The sequence below is a fragment of the Salmo salar genome, chromosome 29 (assembly GCF_965601325.2).
Source record: "Salmo salar chromosome 29, fSalSal1, whole genome shotgun sequence".
Lineage (NCBI taxonomy): Eukaryota > Metazoa > Chordata > Actinopteri > Salmoniformes > Salmonidae > Salmo > Salmo salar.
In genome coordinates, this window is record NC_138319.1 from 10,447,917 (window position 1) to 10,473,738 (window position 25,822).

At 42.9% G+C, this 25,822-nt stretch overlaps 1 protein-coding gene across 3 annotated transcripts in view; it reads left to right on the forward strand.

Moving 5' to 3' along the window:
* The window catches only part of ptprn2 (protein tyrosine phosphatase receptor type N2), a 284,202-nt gene that overhangs the window by 43,950 nt on the left and 214,430 nt on the right, over positions 1-25,822 (forward strand). For all 3 annotated transcript variants that reach the window (XM_014180659.3, XM_014180660.3, XM_014180658.3), the window contains exons 2-3: positions 3,353-3,403; positions 19,197-19,310. In XM_014180659.3, coding sequence (XP_014036134.1) covers positions 3,353-3,403; positions 19,197-19,310 — 165 coding nt within the window. The remainder of the gene's footprint in view (positions 1-3,352; positions 3,404-19,196; positions 19,311-25,822) is intronic.

Sequence of the window (25,822 nt, forward strand, 5' to 3'; positions counted from 1 at the left end):
TCCTCAGGCTTTCAAATATATGGACAGCTGGAGACATTTGGTGTGAGAGAGAAAAACTGTTGGTGCGTGCGTGTGTGTCTGTGAGTGTGTTTGTCCCTGAAAGCAGAGCTACATAATAGTTTTGTGATTATGTCCCTTTGTGAAATGGCACTCCCATGACTATTAAATAGCTATTCAGCTGACACAAAGAAGAATTCATTACCCCAAGCAGACGCAATTTGGAGGCCAACGTAGCCCTCACAATCAAATTGTCCTAGAGAACATTAAGAAAATGTTTTTAATGATGTGTATCAGAAATAAACCCAAGAAACTTGAACAAGCAATGTCTGTATAATAACTTCTCTCTCCTAGTTGGTTTTACCCCCAATTTCATGATTACGATCTTGTCTCATCGCTGCAACTCCCCAACGGGCTCGGGAGAGACGAAAGTCGGGTCATGCATCCTCCGAAACATGACCCGCCAAACTGCGCTTCTTAACACCCGCTCGCTTAACCCGGAAGCCAGCTGCACAAATGTGTACAGTAGGAGGAAACACCATTATACTGATGACCGAAGTCAGCCTACAGGCGCCAGGACTGCCACGAGTCGCTAGAGCGCGATGAGCCAAGTAAAGCCCCCCCGGCCAAACCCTCCCCTAACCCGGACAATGCTGGGCCAATTGTTCACCACCCTATGGGACTCCTGGTTACGGGCCGTTAATGACAGCCTGGGATCAAACATACACTGCGATGCAGTGCCATAGACCACTCTGGAGGCTGAGGGAAAGCTTTTTAATATATTTCATTCTCTGGGTCACAATTACAGTGGCCATCATGTAATGCTTTATCATCTCTCTGCCTCTCTCTCTCTCTCTCCTCTCAGTATAGTGATTAATAGACTGCTCACATCTGTAAGTAGTCATTAAAGTACTGTCTGTCCAAGGCTTCTTCCCCAACTTAGTCCATTAGGCATGCACCGCCACGAACCGCGCACCTCTGTCCGAGAGGGTCATCCGGGTGAGCTTGCCTTCGCCATTGCAGGTGATAAAAAGAGTGAGAGAAAGAAAGAGAAAGCGGTAAAAGGACAGAGTTGTGTGATGGGCCATCACTGAAGAATATACTGTATTCATCTGTATTTATCTGTTGACGTCACACTGCCTTTGTATGCTAGGCCTATTCATGATAACCCATAGTGGCTATTGATGTTGTGTCGTGATGTGGCACACTGCCTATGAATAGGTCCTCTTGAAAAGTATTCTCACAATGGATTGTCCAAAATATTTAACTGGAAATAAAGGTCGTGTTCATAAGTTTGCATTGTTCCAATCCCAAACCGAACACACAAAGGATTCAGCTGTTGACGTCACACTGCCTTTGTGTGCTACACTTGACTATTCCAGAGCTATTGAGGTTGTGTCGTGATATGGCACAGGCAGACACTGTCTATGAATATAGGTCCCCTTGAAAAGTATTCCCACATTGGATTGTGGCAAAGTAATGTTCTGTTCAAAATTGTGCTTTTCTCCAATCCCAAACCACCCTTTAATTACAATAGAAACCAATAATCAATGACTCTCTGTTTTGACCAGGGCCCATAGGGGCAACCTGGGATTCGACAAATCAAGCAGCGTCAAATAACCTCCTCTTTTCCTCTGGGAGTGGGACGTATTTTACAGCAGCAATGTTCTCCTCTCCTCACGTGGACACAAGGCCACTTTACCATCCCAGGATAAATCTCCCAGCCAGAGGACAGGCCTGTGTCTGGTTAGCTTACGCTCGCCAACAGCTGCACCTGGGGTCCTGAACACCGAGAGAAAGTCATTTTATCTATCTAGACAGTGTCATAGTGTTTAGATCATTCTGATGATGTCTACCATGAAATTGTTTCATGTCACCTAAGCAGAAACCCTGAGCGGACCACAGTTACACACCAGTGGTGGCTTGTGGCACTTTAAATTGGAGGACAGGCTCATAGTAATGGCTGGAACGGAATTTTGCAACCCTACCTCTCAGTCTCAGACATTTAAATGGTGGATGTTCACCGGGGTAGATGAGAGTTGATAGCAGTCTGATCCCTGTGGCTGGTGTCTAGTCCGTCTTCAGTGTGAAATATGACCACCAGGACCTGTAACCCAGAAGCTCCAGCCATCTGTTAATTTATCAGTCTGGAACAAGAACACCCAGCCTCGCTCAGTCAGCATTAATGTTCATTAATAATTATATAGAGGAAGAACATTGCCCATGGACCTGGGATTTTAGACCCAGACAGGACAGAGGAAGGAATCTGGCTAATTGGTGATAGATAGCGGTACCATTGGGCATTACAGTGTGTTCCTGATAATCTGAAGTAGCCAGTGTAATGAAAAAAGTTGTCAGACAGGGTGGGTGCACAAAATCAAATTTGGTAGCACTGATGCACCCAAAATTGTTCAAGTCAATTAAGTATACTCTTAGAAAATGTTTTGCTATCTGGAACATAACAGGGTTCTTTGGCTGTCCCCATAGGAGAACCCTTTGAGGAACCCCTTTTGGTTCCAGGCATAACTCTTTTAGCGTCCATGTAAAACCCTTTCCACAGAGGGTTCTACCCGGAACCCAAAAGGGTTCTCCTGTGGGGACAGCTGAAGAACCCTTTTGGAACCCTTTTTTCTATGAGGTGTAGTATTGGCTGGCAGCTGGCACTTATGGAACACAGTGGCGTAGAGGTCGTGCTTAAAACTAAAGGCACAGTGCAGTGGTGTATCATGGTGATGTGTGCCTCTGTAGCCTACTCCTAAAAGGGACTTGATGTCACCTATGCCATCAGTGTTGTTGTTAATGTTCTATTTCAATAATGACTTACTGCCTGACTGGCTGGCTTTTTGATTTGCCCCTTTCTCTGTAGTAAGGAGACTTTGATGAATGTGATCAGACACCAAGACTTTATTGAACAGATCAATTCTTTAATGGTGCATTAACCTTTTGGACAAAATGTCAGAGAACTTGTTTAATACTTTAGTCAATTAAAACGTGCGCTTTGCTAAGGAGATATTTCCCTCACGAATGAATATTTTTCAGATACATTCAGTCTTAAAAAGTAGACTAATGTGCAGATCTAGCTAATTCCTCAATCCCAAATAAATGGAAAAAATATGCACTGTCTAATTTCCTGTTTTTACTTTATTCAGTGCTTATCTTTTCCATTAATTTGGGGTGGAGGCATGTAGCTCAATCTAAACAACCGATGTCGTGGGATGTGGCTTCATCGTGCATTAGACTGCTAGAGGTCTGAAAACGTCTGGCAACCTTTGATTTGAAAGTGTAATGTCCTTTGAGAATGATTGTGATGTGTTGTAAATTCTGTTCTAAGTTTGCATTTCTCTCGCTGTTTCAGGTTGCTTGTTCGAGGATGAGCTCTGTACACCTTACGAGTTCTGCGCTAATGGTAAGCCAGCCAAACTTCAAAGGGTTCTATTCTGAGAAGTGACAATCAACCAACCGCCCACCACCCTCATTATACAGCAGCCCTTCAGTGATGGTATCGACTCACACACACTATTCTAAAGCACTCATTGCTTTTCATCACGACCGGGGGGAAACTAAGGCTTGCATCCCAAATAGCACCCTATTCCCTTTATAGTGCACTACTTTTGACCAGGGCCCATAGGGCCTGAGCAAATGTATTACAAATAAAAAGCTGACATATCACATTTACTTAAGTATTCAGACCCTTTACTCAGTACTATGTTGAAGCACCTTTGGCAGTGATTACAGCCTCAAGTCTTTTTGGGTATGACGCTACAAGCTTGGCACACCTGTATTTGGGGAGTTTCTCCCATTCCTCTCTGCAGATCCTTTCAAGCTCTGTCAGGTTGAATGGGGAGCATTGCTGCACAGCTATTTTACGGTCTCTCCAGAGATGTTCGATTGGGTTCAAGTCTAAGCTCTGGCTGGGACACTCAAGGACATTCAGAGACTTGCCCTGAAGCCACTCCTGCGTTGTCTTGGCTGTGTGCTTAGAGTCGTTGTCCTGTTGGAAGATGAACCTTTGCCCCAGTCTGAGGTCCTGTGTGCTCTGGAGCAGGTTTTTAATCAAGGAACTCTCTGCACTTTGCTTCCTTCATCTTTACCTCGATCCTGACTAGTCTCCCAGTCCCTGCCGCTGAAAAACATCCCCACAGCATGATGCTGCCACCACCATGCTTCACCGTAGGGATGGTGCCAGGTTTCCTCCAGACGTGACACTTGGCATTCAGGCCAAAGATTTCAATCTTGGTTTCATCAGACCAGAGAATTTTGTTTCTCATGGTCTGAGAGTCTTTAGGTGCCTTTTGGCAAACTCCAAGTGGGCTGTCATGGCCTTTTACTGAGGAGTGGCTTCTGGAAGGTTCTCCCATCTCCACAGAGGAACTCTAGAGCTCTGTCAGAGTGCCCATCGGGTTCTTGGTCACCTCCCTGACCAAGGCCCTTCTCCCCCGGTTGCTCAGTTTGGCCAGGCAGCCAGCTCTAGGAAGAGTCTTGGTTGTTCCAAACTTCTTCCATTTGAGAATGTTCTTGGGGACCTTCAATGCTGCAGAAATGTTTTGGTACCCTTCCCCAGATCTGTGCCTCGACACAATCCTGTCTTGGCGCTCTATGGACAATTCCTTCAACCACATGGCTTGGTTTTTGCTCTGTGGGACCTTTTGCTCTTGGACTCCAATCAAGTTGTAGAAACATCTCAAGGATGATCAATCGAAACAGGATGCACCTGAGCTCAATTTTAAGTCTCGTAGCAAAGGGTCTGAATACTTCTGTAAATAAGGTATTTCTGTTTTTTACATTTTAAAAACCTGTTTTCGCTTTGTCATTATGGGGTATTGTGTTTAGATTGCTGAGGATTATTATTATTTTTTTAATCCATTTTAGAATAAGGCTGTAACGTAATAAAATGTGGAAAAAGTCAAGGGGTCTGAATATTTTCCGAAGGCACTGTACATTCAGCTCAAACATAGCTGATGAGTCAAGTATGAGAGAAGCACAAAGTTCATAGGGCATAACATAAATAAAATGGAAAGAAATTATAAATATTTCTAGGGTTTTTTGATCACACAGCACCTCAACAGAACCTATGTCTCTCAATCAAGTTCTCATGGTTATATATACAGTAGAGTATAGAATGAATTGCCTCTGTATGCTCCTACATTTACTTTGAATCTAGCTATGAATGTTCATGACATAGAGTGAGGGGGGGAAATCAAATTTCAAATCAAATCAAATTTATTTTTATATAGCCCTTCGTACATCAGCTGATATTCTCAAAGTGCTGTACAGAAACCCAGCCTAAAACCCCAAACAGCAAGCAAAGCATGTGAAAGAAGCACGGTGGCTAGGAAAAACTCCCTAGGAAAAACTCCCTAGAAAGGCCAAAAACCTAGGAAGAAACCTAGAGAGGAACCAGGCTATGAGGGGTGGCCAGTCCTCTTCTGGCTGTGCAGGGTGGATATTATAACAGAACATGGTCAAATGTTAAAATGTTCATAAATGACCAGCATGGTCAATTAATAATAATCATAGTAGTTGTCGAGGGTGCAACAAGCACGTCCGGTGAACAGGTCAGGGTTCCATAGCCGCAGGCAGAACAGTTGAAACTGGAGCAGCAGCACGGCCAGGTGGACTGGGGACAGCAAGGAGTCATCATACCAGGTAGTCCTGAGGCATGGTCCTAGGGCTCAGGTCCTCCGAGAGAAAGACAGAAAGAGAGAAAGAGAGAATTAGAGAGAGCATATTTAAATACACACAGGACACCGGATAAGACAAGAGAAATACTCCAGATGTAACAGACTGACCCTAGCCCCCCGACACATAAACTACTGCAGCATAAATACTGGAGGCTGAGACAGGAGGGATCAGAAGACACTGTGGCCCCATCCGATGATACCCCCGGACAGGGCCAAACAGGCAGGATATAACCCCACCCACTTTGCCAAAGCACAGCCCCCACACCACTAGAGGGATGTCTCCAACCACCAACTTACCGTCCTAAGACAAGGCCGAGTATAGCCCACAACGATCTCCGCCATGGCACAACCCAAGGGGGGGGGGGGGGGGCGCCAACCCAGACGGGAAGACCACGTCAGTGACTCAACCCACTCAATTGACGCACCCCTCCCATGGACGGCATGGAAGAACACCAGTAGGCCAGTGACTCAGCCTCTGTAAAAGGGTTAGAGGCAGAGAATCCCAGTGGAAAGAGGGGAACCGGCAAGGCAGAGACAGCAAGGGCGGTTCGTTGCTCCAGCCTTTCCGTTCACCTTCACACTCCTGGGCCAGACTATACTTAATCATAGGACCTACTGAAGAGATAAGTCTTCAGTAAAGACTTAAAGGTTGAGACTGAGTCTGCGTCTCTCACATTGGTAGGCAGACCATTCCATAAAAATGGAGCTCTATAGGAGAAAGCCCTACCTCCAGCCGTTTGCTTAGAAATTCTAGGGACAATTAGGAGGCCTGCGTCTTGTGACCGTAGCGTACGTGTAGGTATGTACGGCAGGACCAAATCGGAAAGATAGGTAGGAGCAAGCCCATGTAATGCTTTGTAGGTTAGCAGTAAAACCTTGAAATCAGCCCTTGCCTTAACAGGAAGCCAGTGTAGGGAGGCTAACACTGGAGTAATATGATCAAATTTTTTGGTTCTAGTCAGGATTCTAGCAGCCGTATTTAGCACTAACTGAAGTTTATTTAGTGCTTTATCCGGGTAGCCGGAAAGTAGAGCATTGCAGTAGTCCAGCCTAGAAGTAACAAAAGCATGGATTAATTTTTCTGCGTCATTTTTGGACAGAAAATTTCTGATTTTTGCAATGTTACGTAGATGGAAAAAAGCTGTCCTTGAAACAGTCTTGATATGTTCTTCAAAAGAGAGATCAGGGTCAAGAGTAACGCCGAGGTCCTTCACAGTTTTATTTGAGACGACTGTACAACCATCCAGATTAATTGTCAGATTCAACAGAAGATCTCTTTGTTTCTTGGGACCTAGAACAAGCATCTCTGTTTTGTCCGAGTTTAAAAGTAGAAAGTTTGCAGCCATCCACTTCTTTATGTCTGAAACACAGGCTTCTAGCGAGGGCAATTTTGGGGCTTCACCATGTTTCATTGAAATGTACAGCTGTGTGTCGTCTGCATAGCAGTGAAATTTAACATTATGTTTTCGAATGACATCCCCAAGAGGTAAAATATATAGTGAAAACAATAGTGGTCCTAAAACGGAACCTTGAGGAACACCGAAATTTACAATTGAAATGTTGAGGCTTTATTCATTTGGCCTTTGGGAAGAATCGTGTACAGTTGCATACACAACACAAACATGTGTGGATGAACAGAAGGCAGCGTCGTTAAGATTAAGGTTAAGCTTAATGTATTCCCCATAGGAAATTGTCCTGATAGTCGTTGAGGGGCGGGTATGTATCAAGCATCTCAGAGTAGGAGTGCTGATCCAGGATCAACTTCCCCTTGTCCAGCTTCATCGTGATCTAAAATGGCAAAACTGATCTTAAATCAGCACTTCTACTCTGAGACGCTTAATACATGTTCTCTGTCATATACTTCTAACAGATCCCTGGCCTAGACACCACATCTGTGTGTGTTTGCGTGTTAGATTTTTCTTTACACCAGTCAACATAATGACTCAACGTCTGGGCTTAAATGTTATTTAGTTTGAATGAACGCAGCTCGCTTCATTTAGCCCGAATGAGCTCATGATGAAATCAATCTTCAAATGAGGTGAAGCTTGCAAAGGAACACTTGCATTGGATCTCCATCAATCTAACTCCCAATCTAAAATCTTAAGAAAATGTTTAACGTGGGCGCTCTTATCCGTATCTAAGATTATGCTCTGTTGCTCTGTATATAGACTCATTCACTCCTAACGAATAACACTGTGTGATGAGTGTGTGGTTGTATAACTACCTCCGCCACTTATTCTCTGCTCTCGGTCCCTGAAGAACTAACCTGGATTATTTTAGGCTGGTTCAACCTTACTCTGTTTTTCATTCAGCTTACTGCTGGCATGGCGGTCAGTGACACAGGAGGGAGATTTATAGAAAGAACTCATTTCACACCCCTCACCAGGATATGGCCCCTTTTCCATGGCTGAGAATTGTCTTTGAAATTCTTTGTGTCTCCGTTAACTAGAGATATTGAAAGATGGGAGGAATCATCGGTGCCTTTTCCTCATTGTGAATAGCAAATGAAAGCTCACAAGAATAGAGATTTCATCGTTTTTGAATTCGAGATGTTTTGTATCCAGGTGTCTGTTTCTGGTGAGCACTTAACAAAGAAAACGAACATCGCCTTTTACGCCAGACACTGAGAATCATAAGGTGCAGTGGTTAAGTGCTTCATGCGCTCCCCCAAGTCAACCTGTTTCTAGTAGCCCTTTCTTGCAATCAAATGACCTAGTGGCCTCAAGGGTGGAATTTTATTAATATTTTTCATAATTTCATGATTAATCAACATAATCTTTTTAGAACGTGGAAAATTCGGTGTTTCTATGTCAAACAGTTTTGTTATATTTCAGTCTTCTGTGATGTATATGAATTGTAATATTAGGATGCAAACTCAAAATGTAATACATTTCAACTCTCAATCTGACATGGTACAGGTGTCTATAGGTGCTAAATATCCTAGTTCCATCCCGGGCTCTGTCGCGACCGGGAGACCCATGAGGCGGCGCACAATTGGCTCAGCGTCGTCTGGGTTAGGGGAGGGTTTGTCCTTGTGCCGTCGCGCTCTAGCAACTCTTGTGGCGGACCGTGCGCATGCACGCTGAGTCCGTACGGGAGTTGCAGCGATGGGACAAGACTGTAACTACAAATGGGTAGAAAACGGGGTAAAAAAGTACAAAAAAATAAATAAATGTTTTGCAATCAACTAGGAATCCCTTGGCGATCGACAAGTCAATCGCGATCGACCGTTTGGTGACCACTGTCCTAAAGCATCAGTGCTCACAGTTAAATTGCTTTACCGGTTGTAGGATTCTGTCTGTCACAATGGGGAAAGGATGGAATGTCTGGATTGAGAATTCTTTACATTTAGCAGAAAAGCCTCTTATAAAACATCACAATGAGGTGCAGAGCGTATGATTTGCCTGTTGGGGGGAGGGGGGGGGGGGGATGGAGACCCCAAGCGCCGTGAAAATCATTGACAACTGCGTGGCATTTTTAAGGCATTGTTAAATAAATAGGAACTATTTGGTTGTAATACCATCATGCTTTGAAGAGTATGGTCAGAACTACAGATTTTTGATTATTCCATGCAAAGCGATTGTGCATATTTAGCTCTAGGTCTCTCATCAGCGTAATACAGCAAGTAACTGCATGCTTTTCATGATCAGTAAACATCAATAATTGGTCATGTAATTTCAAATACGTGAGGGTAGTCTCACGATATCTCTAAGTATTGGCCCCCATTAATTGAATATTTGAGTGATATAAAATAAAAGTGAACCATACCTGACAAGTATGAGTGGTTTTAGTTAATTTCCCATCCTTTGTGGGGGTCTGCCTGTCAAGCAGCAGAAGGGCGCATTAGCCAATGTACTGTTAGGTGGTAATGTTTACTTTGCAAGCTACCGGTAGAAACTTTGTACAGTTGGCTAAACATAATGTGGTAAGTAGACCTAATGTATTCCAACCAACGTACCTACCTAGCGAAGTTAGCTAACACTATCCCCTTTTCAACATTGTGAGTGTTTAATCCCAATTGCTGCTGACAGACATGATAGCCTACATTGATTGATGGACCATGTCAAATTGGCTAGCTATCTAATAACAGATCACATCCATATGGCTAGTTAACAAGCTAACTTTCAGGAGATAAAGTAGATGGCTATATTTGCTTGCCATCCATAGTGGTGATGACACTAGTCTGACTGACAACTTTACCAGGACAAGGACTTTCCAATGTCAAGCTCTTTCCAAAAGCCTAACCTCTGATGAACCAAGCTAAATGACACGTTAGTTGCTTAGCTAGCTAGCTAGCTACATGCCAAATGGATAGGCTACCCTCACGTATCTGAAACTACATGATCGATTGATGTTTACTGATCATGAAAAGCATGCAGTTACTTGATAGAGCTAAATGTGGAATAATCGTAAATGTGTAGTTCTGACAATGCTCTTGAAGAGGTGATGATATTAAAACTAAATAGTTATAACATTTACTAAACCAATCCCATGAAAACGGCACGTAGTTGTCAATGGTTTTAGCAGAGCTGGGGGTCTCCTTGCACCCCAGCAGCCAAATCGAATGCTCTGCACCGTATTGTGACGTTTTAGTGATAACGACCTATATCTGTCAATCAACATTCCACCTTATTTTCAAAGGCCTCACACACATTCAAAACAACTCTATGTATGAGTCCCAAATGCACATTATTCTTTATATAGTGCATTAATTTGGGTCAAAAGTAGTGCACTGCATAGGGAATAGGGTGCCATTTGAGACGCAAACTATGGCTTTACAATACAGAGCTACAGAGATTCTTTCTATATTTAGCCTTTTCTTTTCCAATTTAATTAAAATTGATTAGTTATTGTTGTATGTTTAACATAATTCAATTTTCAATTTGATTGATTGAGATTAATTTCTACTGATTACGGTTAGCCCCCTGTTGGGCTTTACCAATGCTCTTGGCATGTAATGTGGTCATGTATGTGGACACATATATTGATTTGTTGCCAGCTGAAAGCTCCTGTAGCCTTGATCAGTGTTTGAACAAACCATCGGGGTCTGAGCTCAAACACCTCATGTTGTTGTGGCCCTTGCCCCTGTCATTTTGAGACATGTTACCTATTTGTCCTGAAAAATGTTGTATTATAAATGTCTCAAATCAACTATTATTTGTCACATGCTTCGTAAACAACATGTGTAGACTAACAGTGAAAGGCTTACCTATGGGTCCTTCCCAATAATGCAGAGAGAAAGAAATTAGAGAGATACTAGAAAAGTAAAACATGTAATAATAAATACACAATGGGTAATGATCAAATCAAATCCAGCTTTATTTATACAGCACATTTCAGACATGGAATGCAACACAATGTGTGTTACAGGCAAAAAAACGAATGAAAACAATGAAAATAAAACTGAAATATTTACTACACAACAAACATAAGAGGATCAAAAACAAAAGAATAACAATAAAAATTGAACGACTAAAAAGCACCCTAAGGAAAAGCAAAGCTAAAAAGATATTCCAGAGGCTGTGGGCATAACTAAAGGCTGCATCTCCATGCCTCTTGGTCTTAAGCTTTGGGATTGTTAAAAGGCCAGTGCCGGAGGACCTGAGGGACCTGACATGTATTGGGGAACACAATCGTGGATTCATTTAAAAACCAAAAGAAGAATCTTAAAATGTATTCTAAAACTCACAGGCAGCCGGTGCCGAGACCTTAAAACCGGTGTAATATGTACTCTCCGTCTGGTCTTGGTCAGTACCCGACCAAGACCAAATAACAGCTATGATTTTTACCTGGTGTTTTATCTTTATTGCACGTCATTTAAAACGTGGCTATATACACGGGGTACCAGTACCGAGTTGATGTGCAGAATTACGAGGTAATTGAGGTACATTTATACAGTACATATAACTAGGAATAAAGTGACAGATAATAAACAGTAGCAGCAGCATATGTGATGAGACAAAAATCTTAGTACGAAAAAGGGTCAGTGCAGATAGTCTTAAGGCTTGGGGGTAGAAGCTCTTCAGGCTCCTGTTGGTTCCAGACTTGGTGCATCGGTACCGCTTGCCGTGCGTTTGCAGAGCAGTCTATGACTTGGCTGGCTGTAGTCTTTGACCATTTTTAGGGCCTTCCTCTGACACCGCCTGGTATAGGAGTCCTGGATGGCAGGGAACTCAGCCCCAGTAATGTACTAGACTGTACACACTACCCTCTGTATTGCCTTGCAGTCGGATGCCAAGAAGTTGCCACACCAAGCACAATGCAGACAGTTAATATGCTCTCAATGGTGCAGATGTACAACTTTTTGAGGATCTGAGGTCCCGTGCCAAGTATTTTGAGCCTCCTGAGGGGGAAGAGGCGCTGTCGTGCCCTCTTCACGACTGTCTTGGTGTGTGTGGAACATGATAGATCCTTAGTGATGTGGACACCGAGGAACTTGAAGCTCTCGACTCGCGCCACTAGAGTCCCATCAATATGAAGGGGGGTGTGCTCTGCCCTCGATTTCCTATAGTCCACGATCAGCTCCTTTGTCTTGCTGACGTTGAGGGAGATGTTGTTGTTCTGGTACCACACTGCCAGGTTTCTGACCTCTATAGGCTGACCTCTACAACCCTATAGGCTGTCTCATCGTCATCGGAGATCAAGCCTACCACCGTCATCACATCGGCAAACTTTATGATGGTGTTGAAGTTGTGTGGCCATGCAGTCGTGAGTGAACAGGGAGTAAAGGAGGGTACTAAGTATGCACCCCTGAAGGGCCCCCATGTTGAGGGTCAGCATGGCGGATGCATTTTTGCCTACCCTCATCACCTGGGGGCGCCCTGTCAGGAAGTCCAGGGTCCAGTTGCAGAGGGAGGTGTTCAGTCCCAGGGTCTTTAGCTTAGTGATGAGCTTGGAGGGCAGTATGGTGTTGAACACTGAGCTATAGTCAATGAACAGCATTCTCAAATAGGTGTTCCTCTTGTCCAGGTGGGAAAGGGCAGTGTGGAGTGCAATAAGTATTGCGTAATCTGTGGATCTGTTGAGGCAGTTTGTGAATTGGAGTGGGTCCAGGGTGTCTGGGATGATGGTGTTGATATGAGCCATGACTAGCCTTTCAAAGCATTTGATGGCTACTTATGCAAGTGCTACAGGGCTATAGTCATTTAGATAGGTTACCTAGGCGTTCTTGGGCACAGGGACTATGGTGATCTGCTTGAAACATGTAGGTATTACAGACTGTGTCAGGGAGATGTTGAGCTGGTGGCATATCAGGATTTTTTTATAAGCGTCCGGATTAGTGTCCCGCTCCTTTAAAGCAGCAGCTCTAGCCTAGCTCAGTGCGGATGTTGCCTGTAATCCATGGCTTCTGGTTGGGATATTACGTATGGTCCCTGTGGGGATGATGTCGTCGATGCACTTATTAATGAAGCCGGTGACTGATGTGGTAAACTCCTCAATGCCATTGGATGAATCCCGGAACATATTCCAGTCCGCTCAAGCGAAACGGTCCTGTAGCTTAGCATCCGCTTTATCGGACCACTTCCGTATTGAGCGCGTCACTGGTACTTCCTGTTTCAGAAGATGCTTGTAAGCAGGAATCAGGAGGATAGAGTTATGGTCAGATTTGCCAAATGCAGGGCAAGGTAGAGCTTTGTATGCGTCTCTGTGTGTGGAGTAAAGGTGATCTAGAGTTTTTCTCATCTCTAATTGCACACGTGACATGCTGGTAGAACTTAACTAAGACGGTTTATAATTATCCTGCATAAAAATCTCTGGCCACTAGGAGCGCCTCCTCTGGATGTGTATTTTCCTGTTTGCTTATGGCCCTATACAGCTCGTTGACTGCGGTCTTAGTGCCAGCATAATTTTGTGGTGGTAAATAGACAGATACGAAAAATATAGTTGAAAACTCTCTTGGAAAATCGTATGGTCTACAGCTTATCATGAGGTATTCTAACTCAGGCGAGTTGTCACGACTTCCACCGAAGGTGATTCCTCTCCTTGTTTGGGTGGTGCTCGGCGGTCGGCATCGCCGGCTAACTAGCCATCACCGATCCATTTTTCCTTTTCTGTTGGTTTTGTCTTTGATTCATTCACACCTGGTTTTTATTTGCTTTAATTTCTGTGTGTATATTTACCCCTGTTTCCCCGCTTAGGTTTGTGTGGGGTTATTTTCATGTTGCTCGTGGAGGTTTTTTCCTCAGTTTATTCACGTGTGTACCGTGTATTAAGTATAGTAGGAGCGTTGTTTTCCTCCTTCCGTGAATAACTGTGTGTTCCATTGTCTCGGGCGTTTATGGACCTTGTACCTGTACCGTTTTGGGACTTGCCTATTAAAGGCGCTACATTGACATCTCTGCTCTCCTGCGCTTGACTCCTTAGCTATCTTCAGTACGATATCGCAACACGAGTAGAACCTCGAAACTTCCTTTATATTAGAGATCTTGCACCGGCTGTTGTTAACAAAGAGACACACACCTCCTCCCTTGACTTTACCCGATGCTGCCATTCTGTCTTACCGAGGCATAGAAAAAACAGCTAGTATATTATCCATGTCCTTGTTCAACAGACTCCATGAAACATAGCATATTACAGTTCTTCAGGTCCCGTTGATAGGATAGTCTCGAATAGAGCCTGTCCAGTTTGTTCTCCGGTGATTGTATGTTCGGCAATAAAATGGAGGGTAAAGGAGCTTTATGTACTCGCCGACTTAGTTTTTTCGCCAGGGTTCCCGCAAGTCGGCTTCTCTTACACTCTCTTGCCTTTTTCTTTTCTGTGCCTCGACGATTAGTGCCTGTCTATTTACCACCACAAACTGGACAGGCTCTATTCGAGACTATCCTATCAACGGGTGAGCAGTATGCATAGCTGCGGGAAGTAGGGGTGCTGAGGTTTGCTGCAGCCCCTCCTGAAAAATCGGAATAAAAATAAATACAAAATATTAGTGATCGCTGTTCTGATGTCCAGAAGCTCTTTTTGGTCATAGGAAATGATGCTGGAAACATTATGTACAAAAAAAGTTACGATCAGCGCAAAAAACCCCCCCACAAAATAGAAGAATTGATCAGGAGCCCATAAAATGATGCTATGCAATGCAGCGCCTTTATAGACTCTGCAGTTCTGCGTGTTGTCTTTTGTTTGTTTAACTCTCCATGTGGCCAACAAAGATGTTCTGTTCGTTCATGCGTAAAATTAAAATACATGGGAAAGTCAGCATGTTATCAACTTAGTTCTATCCATGACTTAGTCTCCATAATGCTTTTTTTTCCTTCATTTGTTTCTTTCATTAGGGAAATCTCATTGAGACCTAGTTCTCGATCACAAGTGAGCACAGAGCAATACACACACAACAAAAAATACACACATTAAATACAAAATACACACATTAAGGAAGAGCCAATCTTTCATTAGGGAAATCTCATTGAAAGCATGTGCAGTCCTCCTGGCAAAGTTTGATGTGGTTCATCGCATTCACTGTAAAGTGGCTAAGCAACAAATAATCTCTGCATTTTGTAATGCTGTATCGGCCTGGGGAGACTTGATTTAGCATCTCTGGATTAGATGCCGTCCCCACCCCATCATAATTCTCAATTAGCTGTTATTAGCTGTTTACAAGACAAGGATAATTGCTGAACATAGCACAGACTTTCCTGTATAACACAGACTTTTCCTGTTTGAAGGATTTTCCAGGAATCTTCCAATATTCCTACCGGGATTTCTGGAAAACCTGGCAACCCTACCTGCAATCACATTAAGACCTTCATTTATCAGTCAGGTTCAAGGGAGGAGCGAATACCCACAGGCGCTCGGTCCTCCATGAAATGAGTTTGATACATTTAAACTGGAACAACCATTTCAGTAACGGGTGCAACAAAATCTAACTAAATGATTGAATTAGTTTAAAAAGCATAAGGTTTAATCAATCAATCACTCAATGTACATGCAAAAACACAGATATGAAAAACTATTTATCAACCTGCAGTAGAGCATGCTGGGAAAAAAAGTTAATTGTTATCATAACTTTAAAAAGTCAGTACCACAAACATTTTAAGTAATAATTACTTTTACTTGATTTTCAGTTCGACTTAATATAAGTATTTGAGTTAAAAATGCCTTGGGGTTTACTGTGTGTGTGTGTGTGTGTGTGTGTGTGTGTGTGTGTGTGTGTGTGTGTGTGTGTGTGTGTGTGTGTGTGTGTGTGTGTGTGTGTGTGTATCTACAGTGAGGGAAAAAAGTATTTGATCCCCTGCTGATTTTGTATGTTTGCCCACTGACAAATAAATAATCAGTCTATAATTTTAATGGTAGGTTTATTTGAACAGTGAGAAACAGAATAACAACAAAAAAATCCAGAAAAACGCATGTCAAAAATGTTATAAAATGATTTGCATTTTAATGAAGGAAATAAGTATTTGACCCCTCTGCAAAACCCTTGTTGGCAATCACAGAGGTCAGACGTCTCTTGTAGTTGGCCACCAGGTTTGCACACATCTCAGGAGGGATTTTGTCCCACTCCTCTTTGCAGACCTTCTCCAAGTCATTAAGGTTTCGAGGCTGACGTTTGGCAACTCGAACCTACAGCTCCCTCCATAGATTTTCTATGGGATTAAGGTCTGGAGACTGGCTAGGCCACTCCAGGACCTTAATGTGCTTCTTCTTGAGCCACTCCTTTGTTGCCTTGGCCATATGTTTTGGGTCATTGTCATGCTGGAATACCCATCCACGACCCATTTTCAATGTCCTGGCTGAGGGAAGGAGGTTCTGACCCAAGATTTGGCCCCGTCCATTGTCCCTTTGATGCGGTGAAGTTGTCCTGTCCCCTTAGCAGAAAAACACCCCCAAAGTAATAATCTCCATGTTTGACGGTGTGGATGGTGTTCTTGGGGTCATAGGCAGCATTCCTCCTCCTCCAAACACGGCGAGTTGAGTTGATGCCGAAGAGCTCCATTTTGGTCTCATCTGACCACAACACTTTAACCCAGTTGTCCTCTGAATCATTCAGATGTTCATTGGCAAACTTCAGACTGGCATGTATATGTGCTTTCTTGAGCACGGGGACCTTGCGGGCGCTGCAGGATTTCAGTCCTTCACGGCGTAGTGTGTTGCCAATTGTTTTCTTGATGACTATGGTCCCAGCTGCCTTGAGATCATTGACAAGATCCTCCCATGTAGTTCTGGGCTGATTCCTCACTGTTCTCATGATCATTGCAACTCCACGAGGTAAGATCTTGCATGGAGCCCCAGGCCGAGGGACATTGACAGTTCTTTTGTGTTTCTTCCATTTGCGAATAATCACACCAACTGTTGTCACCTTCTCACCAAGCTGCTTGGCGATGGTCTTGTAGCCCATTCCAGCCTTGTGTAGGTCTACAATCTTGTCCCTGACATCCTTGGAGAGCTCTTTGGTCTTGGCCATGGTGGAGAGTTTGGAATCTGATTGATTGCTTCTGTGGACAGGTGTCTTTTATACAGGTAACAAACTGAGATTAGGAGCACTCCCTTTAAGAGTGTGCTCCTAATCTCTGCTCGTTACCTGTTTAAAAGACACCTGGGAGCCAGAAATCTTTCTGATTGAGAGGGGGTCAAATACTTATTTCCCTCATTAAAATGCAAATCAATTTATAACATTTTTAACATGCGTTTGTCTGGATTTTTTTGTTGTTATTCTGTCTCTCACTGTTCAAAGAAACCTACCATTAAAATTATAGACTGATCATTTCTTTGTCAGTGGGCAAACGTACAAAATCAGCAGGGGATCAAATACTTTTTTCCCTCACTGTATGTGCATGTGTATACTGTGTGTGTGTGTGTATGTGTGTGTGCATCTGATGTGTGTCTGTGCAGGATTATGTGTGTTGTCTGCTGGGAATGTCCTGTCAACTGTGGAGGAAACAACACATTAACTGTGGCAGTTGTCATGGAAACTGTTGAAGGAGCACAAAATAGCAAAATAGCATGTCGCTTGTTATGTCACTGTCGTCTGTTCATCTATTATGTCATCTCTACTACATTGTTATAAACTCATTTTGTAAAACTGTCTGTTTACACTGAAATAATAGCTTCTCATAATCATGATAACCATAGTCATGATTCTCAACATATATCAAATTTGTCTTATCTTGAGCATTCTTCGTTTCCCCCTTTCCTCATCTCACTTATATTTTTTATCCTTCTTTCCTGTTGTCATTCAGACATACAGTAGGTTACCTATCTGTAGTGCTCTGTATAACTACATGGAAACGTGACGTTATTCTGTCAGCTTGTATATGCGGAGTGCGAAAATAAAATGCACTGTATTTACGTGTTGTTTATGTTCATTTTCCCTTCGAAAGGCTTTCTCCCGCAGAGAGCCGTCATTACATGGGTCACAGGCTACAGAAGCAACGCAGGGAAACACTGCCTTTTCATTTCAAAGAAGATTCAAATTAGTAGCTGAGGCTGACGGTATTATTATCGTTGTAATTATCAGACACTCAACGTTCAGCACAGGCCTGTAATTAAAAAGTTATCAAATGAGCTGCAGCTGAAAGATGGTGACTATTGGTGTGTAGTAATGCATAGGATAAACCTAGTCAATTCATTTTATTAATGCAAAGAAGCAAAACTAAGATTAGTTAAGCTCTCATGATAGGTTGAGTGATGACAGCGCACCTGCTTCTGAACATAGAAAATAAACGGATAAATGGCATGTGTAAATAAACAAATGTTAAATAAATAAATGCACATGTAAATATAAACAGATTTGAACAGGCATGTTAGTGTAGGGTGTCAGTCAAGCCATGGTGTCATTAATTGCCACTGCCGGCAAAGCACAGTAAATGAGCACTGACTGTAGATCAGGTTGTCCTGTGGTGCAGCACGAAGTTCACATCATTAGTCTCTCTCTTTCACTCACACGCACATACATAGATGATGAGTCATGATGCTTTCAACTTTGAGTTCGGCTTCGACTGGAGTTTGATGTATTTTGGGATTTTGAAGAAGACGAGACACATGGATATTCTTTCTCTCCCTGACTGTGAAACGACGGCGTGTGGCCGGGTCATTTATATTCCTCACACGGTATCCTGACCCCCAGTCTCTCAGCCGTCCCAGCGTGCTCCTCCAGTCCAGATAACCATTGAATTAATGACCAGGTAGGAGCTCCGCCGTGGGTTGCCTAGGAACCTGCGTTTGGCGAAGCAAGCGGCCTGCTGATAGGGAGATAACAGGGTCCCTGATAACGTCTCGGCTCCAATGATGGCCTGGTGCTTATCGCATTGCTGTCAAAAAAAGTGTCAGCGACTAGCTTCCCAAATAGGAACTCCAAGCTTACAAGAAACTGCAGGGAACACACAACTTCAGCTTTTATACGAAGGTTGTAAAAGATTGTTTCACCCTCAAGAGTAGCAATCCTAAAGCGCTGTACTGTTGTCATTGCTTTGACAAGTTAGTTAACCCTTTCCCAGAACTCCATTATCCTCATATGTCTGTCACTGCAGTACATGATCTGTTTGATGACAGTGTGTGTATAACTGTATGTGTGTTCTCTTCTAGACGGAGTGTTTGGAAGGTGTCTGGAGTTACCCGGTGCGGACCTGTACACCTACGATGCGTCAGCCTCTGCTCTACAGCGCCTCAAGACTCTCCTACAGAAATTGGCCCACAAAGGTGCTTTCTGTTTGTCTGCCTGCGTGCCTGCTTGTCTTTCTGTCTGTCTCTGTGTCGTCTGTAAAGATGTGTGTGTGTGTGTCTGTTTGGTCTGTTCGTCCTTCCAGACATTATAATACAGGATTTCAGCTCTCATTATGTGAAAGCAAGCCCAACGTTCAAGCTGCAAATGTGGCAAAGAGGTAAAGTACAGGTAATATACCACACACAGGCCATTGTTGTGCCCTGATCATATAACGGCACCAGGAATCTAATTGGCTTGTATGATTGCAGGACATTTGGTGCTAATTACGTGGATGAGTGACGGTGCTGCATGCGGCGTAATTGCATTAGACGGCCTCTCCTGCTCCATTAATGGGAGCACGGCAGCTAATGTGCTTGTTAAACAGGGTAGATACAGGCGAACAGGACACAAAACAGGCCCAGGGATGTCCTCAAACAAGAGGAGAGAGAACACAGTTGAAACATATGGCCGGTGTCCTGGAAAAAAAGTGGATCTCCATTTTATTGATTTGGATCGCCATGATCTTGGCATTATTTAGTTCTCTAGATATTACTTTGGTGTACAGTATGTCTCCCTCTTTTCTATGTCTCTGTCAATCTGTTTTCCAGATGACGCTACTCCATGTGTGGGTTGTACAGACGTATGGGTTGATCTCTCTCTCACACTCACTTTCCTTCTCTCTCTCTCTCTCTCTCTCTCTCTCTCTCTCACTCCCTCTCTCTCTCTCTCTCTCTCTCTAATGTTCTTCCGCTGTCTGTCACGGCTGGCACATGAAAGTGACCAATAGTTTGGTGCCTCCAGCCAGGACCAGAGAAGCCTTTTAATTGACACAGTGTATTAGCACAAATGGATTCACTAGGCTAGTCAGCTCACTCTCTCTAGCGGAAGTGTATCCAATGGAACTAAATAAAGGAAGGTGTTAGACAGTTGATTGTTTGGCTCAGGTTAGTTTCAACATTAGGTTTTACCGAAATAAATATATGCTTTCATTCATGAATGTTTTAAATTAATCAAATTAAAACGATGTATGTAATATCCACTAGCGGTTCTGGGGGGGGGGGGGGGGGGGGGGGCAGTGCCCCTGTGACAACAATTTTGGACCCCCTTGTGGCCCCCCTAAATGTGGAGTATGAAATGATTTTTACATAACTAATTTTTGCTATCGTTCTTTTTTTACATCTGTTATTAGACAGTGGCAACGATGATGATTATGAACATGGTCTTTTGCCTGCAATGCAGTGAAGAAAACGATATGACAACAATAACGTCTAATGTAACGGGCCCCTCTAACATTACAACTGGCCCCAGCTTGGCCCCCCCCCCCCCCCCCAGTTGAAATGGTCTAGAACCGCCACTGGTAATTTCATGTCTCATTCACATTTATGCAACATTTATAACATCCAATATCATTATCCTCAGTTGAAATCTGGCTACAAGACTATCACAAGCATCTGCAACTATAGGCTGTCGCAGCAGAGGGCAGCAAATACCTTCAGCACTAACCTCTCCCTGCTAATTGGCTTTACAGGCCACTCTAAGCGTAATCTTTTATAACAGGCGTAAACAACTGTAGAAAACCATTTTTTTTTAAAGCATTGAAAAAGCGCGCATCCATAGGAAATTACAAACGCCGTAATGAATATTAGGCAATATTAGGCACAGTGTGAGACCACAGCATTTATTGTAATAACTTCTCTGAAATAAACAGATGAGACTGAGGAGGATGAGAGGGAGGACGAGAGTTGGTGCGTCCGTTTGTTCGAGCTATTTCTCCAGGTGTTAATATCTCTGAAATGTCTGTCGCTGGGAGACGTTTGTCTGTGTCTGACTGACGTTGTGTTCAAATGCAGACGGAAAGACAGGAGACATGACGTCACCCCTCCATCACACACTTTCGATGGCGCTGCACAGTCTTGGGCTCCAGTTCAACCCGGCTCAGATTTGCTTGCGACCCTGTCTCTTAGAACCATGTCTAAAGACTGAGTGGCGCTATCTTCAGACGAGTCAGTCTACGCTTCATTGTGTTTTGGATCTTATCGGCTTTAGCATTGCTCCTTATTGAGGTGTCTGTCATCTTTGAGATGTTTAGTTCAGCTCCCCTGTTGAAGAGCAGACAGGGTGATTGAGACTATTGTACTGAAACCTAAATGGAGTAGAAGAAAAGACGAGGGGGGGGGGGGGGGGACTTCAACGGCATCGATTTGCAATAAACTTTATTTTGCATCGGAGTCACCGTAGACGAAATCATGCAGTCTAATCTCTGCACACAACATCCAATGTCATTAGATCAATAGAAATTGACCCGGCACAAAAAGGGTTTATTTTGTCTTCGTGTTCCTTGCTTTGTTTGGCGGTATCCCTACTTGGAAGGAGCATTGTCGGCTATTACATTTTCCACATGCCGCCTTGGAGTGCAAGACACTGTCATCCACTGCAAATTACTTTTATATTAGACTGCATCGATGGCTCTATGTGCCGAGGCGACTTTGGGATTCACAACGTGCAAACACAGTGTGTCCATACTTCATATAGCGAAGCTGCAAAGCATTCAAGGCGTCTGGTTCAAGGTCTCTCTCTCTGTGTGTGTGTGTGTGTGTGTGTGTGTGTGCGTGCGTGTTCTACAGACAACCTGATCTACAGACAACCTGATCTGTAACTAGAAGCTTTGCTAAGCAAGGCTAAGTGATAGGTGAAATCCATAGTGACGACAAAATTGACTACAAACACTTAAAGTCAAATTTGAAGTGTGTGAGAGGAGGAGAAGCATATATTCCTTTAGAGCCAGGGAGCGTTACCACTTAACCACAGGCTCTGACTATCTGTAATAACGACAAGGGTCCCTGCTCTCTACAGTTGGTTGATCCTTCAGCATCACCTTGATCCATGTGCAAGGCAGAGTGAATTTTCACTTCTTCTCAAGACAAGCAAAGTAAGATAATGCATTGTGACATTTGCATCAGTGGTATGATCACCTAGCCAGTCAGGGAGATGCAATGACCACAAACAGACAGTGTTTAACTTCAGCACCACTGATCTTCCTCCTCTCCAGAGGTTCTATGTACTTAGGGTATATGTGTGTCTTTGTGTTGAGGTGTATCTTCCACAACAGCAAAACATACAACCAGACCTGGGTTCAAATACCATTTGAACTCTTTCAAATACTTTTATAATTCAAATTTAGCCTGCCTGTAGTTCCGGATGGGTGGGTTTCGCAGTTTTGTGCCTATACTATAGGTCCCATTGCGCCAGGCAAGCTCAACTAAACCCAACGAAAGTATTTGAAATGACTTCAAATATAATTTGAACCCAGGTTTGCATACAATATGTAATTTCTCACCCACACTCTGTTACACATACATTACATACAGTTTACTGTCAAAGATGTGTACATATACACAGACTCACAAATGTCGGCTACATAACCTATTTTATAGCTAAGCTAATAGTCCCAGCTGTATTTTGTGTTGAAGATTTTAGATCTGGTAGTACTTTTGGAACATAGGTCTTACTTATTTTATGGTATGTGAAAGTGGGAATATTAGGTATAAAATGAGAGCAACTCTTGAGTCAGAACATGTACTGGTTGGACTGTTCTCAGTCCACAGTTGATTTGAGCACACCTTCTGGGTTTCTATAAATAGGAATGCCAACTGCTGCAACAGTGCTCTGATGAATGCTATTGGGTGATTCTCATCAAACCAGTTTTAAACACGTCTGGTAGCTGATTTTGTTACAAAACTTGCAATCATCATTCTCAAGACGTAAGATTTAAAGTTTTTGGCAAAGTGTCTTATTTTCAATCAGTTACATTTTCGCCAGATTTAAATCCTCAGGTCATTTTATACAATCTTACTTTAGAAAAACCTAAGTTATTTGAATAAAACACAAAATATGTTACTGTAGTTTGTCCAGAAATAATATAAATTGTATAGTAGTTAAAGTTTACATTAAACTATAATATGTATTACGTAAAAACAGTGTCTGTGGACGTTTCTAATTACCGGAATTCTTTTTCAAGTTCCTGTAAAAAGTACAGTTTTTAAATACAAAAGTACAGTTTTATTTCCCCATAATGTATCATCTCGATGAGTAGTCCTTAGGTGAGCACAAGTTAATTATAATTAAATTTATTCGCTTATATGCCTTCAGAATTAGGTTCTTATTCTCAAACACCCCCTTTACCCCACTTGACCTTCTCATTACCGAAACGGCTAAAAAGCTCAAATTGGGAAAAAGTCAGACAACCATTACCTTACCAAAATGGAGGCATAAATTGACTTTAGTGATGTTTTCAAATGCTTGCTGACTCCTATCATTTCCAGATTGATCTAAGGGCCTCTCAGTACCGAAACCCACATTTCTCATTGCCACGTAATTTTGGGGTAATTAGAATTTTCATTTCAGTAATGATAATAAGCTAATTCTAGTGTATAGTCACTGGGTATGCTGTGCTGGTAACATTATTTATTTACTAGGACTGCTCCTTGAACCTACTGTATAGATTTTTGGTAATACAGTACAACAGTTATTTGATTAAGTAGGGTTGTCAATAAATATGGGGTGCATAAACCCCATTTAACTTACTTTAACCTGTCACGCCCTGACCTGAGAGAGACGGTTTATTTCTCTATTTTGTTAGGTCAGGGTGTGGGGTGGGCAGTCTGTGTTATATTTCTATGTTGTTTTTTCCTTTGATTGGCTGAGTATGGTTCCTAATCAGAGGCAGCTTGTCTATCGTTGTCTCTGATTGGGAATCATACTTAGGCAGCCCTTTTTCCCTCCTTCAGTGTGGGATCTTGTTTTTGTACAGCTCAGTAAACCTGCAGAACGTGACGTTCGTTTTTCGTTGTTTATTATTTTGATTTAGTGTTCTGAGTTACAATAAAGAAATATGAGCACTTACCACGCTGCACCTTGGTCTACTCCTTTTGACGACCGTCACATAACCCAACATCTGCAGTTTGTGTTTCAGAGCAACCCCACCACTTAAAGGAGGATATCCTCCATGTTGACATGTGCACCTGTACTGAAACCCACATTTCTCATTACCACTATACTGTTGTTTGATATCCCAAGACAGTTGTTGGCCCATATGTGAGTTTCTTCAGATACTTTAGAGGCATATTGTGTTGTGCCATTTGCCCAAAGGATCCCATTGAATCCATAAATACATCTGCAATAACTTACAACCACAAATAGCCATGTCATAATACACCAATATTACCTGTAAATGATTTATTCCCCCAAAAAGTCCACTTCTGACTTTTGAAAATGCATGCATGTAATTACAGTACGTATACTTATACTGAAATTAGAGGTATTTTAGTCAACTGCATTAAGATCAGTGATTTTAGTATCTTGCAAAATCATTTGGGATTACTTAATCTATGATAGAGATCAGTACAGTTTTTGAATGGCAAACTATGCAACACTCATACCGAAACATGCAGTCTCATCTCCGAAACCTGCTCATCATTACTGTATGCACCAATATATAGGAAATGTTAGGAAAAATAAAATGTATACTTTAGCAATTTTGGCATAATCTGATAGTATTACGGTAATGATAAAAAGAGGTTATGTGTTACAGTAATGGGATATACTATGACCAAAAGTATGCAGACTCCTACTCGTCAAACATCTCATTCCATAATCATGGACATTAATATGGAGTTGGTCCCCCATTTGCTGCTATAACAGCCTCCACTCTTCTGGGAAGGATTTCCACTAGCTGTTGGAACATTGCTGCAGGGACTTGCTTCCATTCAGCCACAAGAGGATTAGTGAGTTCGTGCATTGATGTTGGGCGATTAGGCCTGGCTCGCAGTTGGCGTTCCAATTCATCCCAAAGGTGTTCGATGGGGTTGAGGTCAGGGCTCTGTGCAGCCCAGTCAAGTTCTTCAACACCGATCTCGACAAACCATTTCTGTATGGACTTCGCTTCGTGCACGGGGGCATTGTCAGGCTGAAACAGGAAAGGGCCTTCCCCAAACTGCTGACATAAAGTTGGAAGCACAGAATCATCTAGAATGTAATTGTATGATGTAGCGTTAAGATTTCCCTTCACTGGAACTAAGGGGCTTAGCCCAACCCATGAAAAACAGCCCCAGACCATTATTCCTCCTCCACCAAACTGTACAGTTGGAACTATGAATTGGGGCGTATTCGTCCGTCAGACTGCTAGATGATGAAGCGTGATTCATCACTCCAGAGAATGCGTTGCCACTGCTCCAGAGTCCAATGGCGGCGAGCTTTACACCACTCCAGCCGATGCTTGGCATAATGATTTTAGGCTTGTGTGCGGCTGCTAGGCCATGGAAACCCATTTCATGAAGCTCCAGACGAACAGTTCTCCCGACGTTGCATCCAGAAGCAGTTTGGAACTTGGTAGTGTTGCAAACGAGGAGAGACAATTCTTACACGCTTCAGCACTCGGTGGTCCCATTCTGTGAGCTTGTGTGGCCTACCACTTCGTGGCTGAGCCGTTGCTGCTTCAAGATGTTTCCAC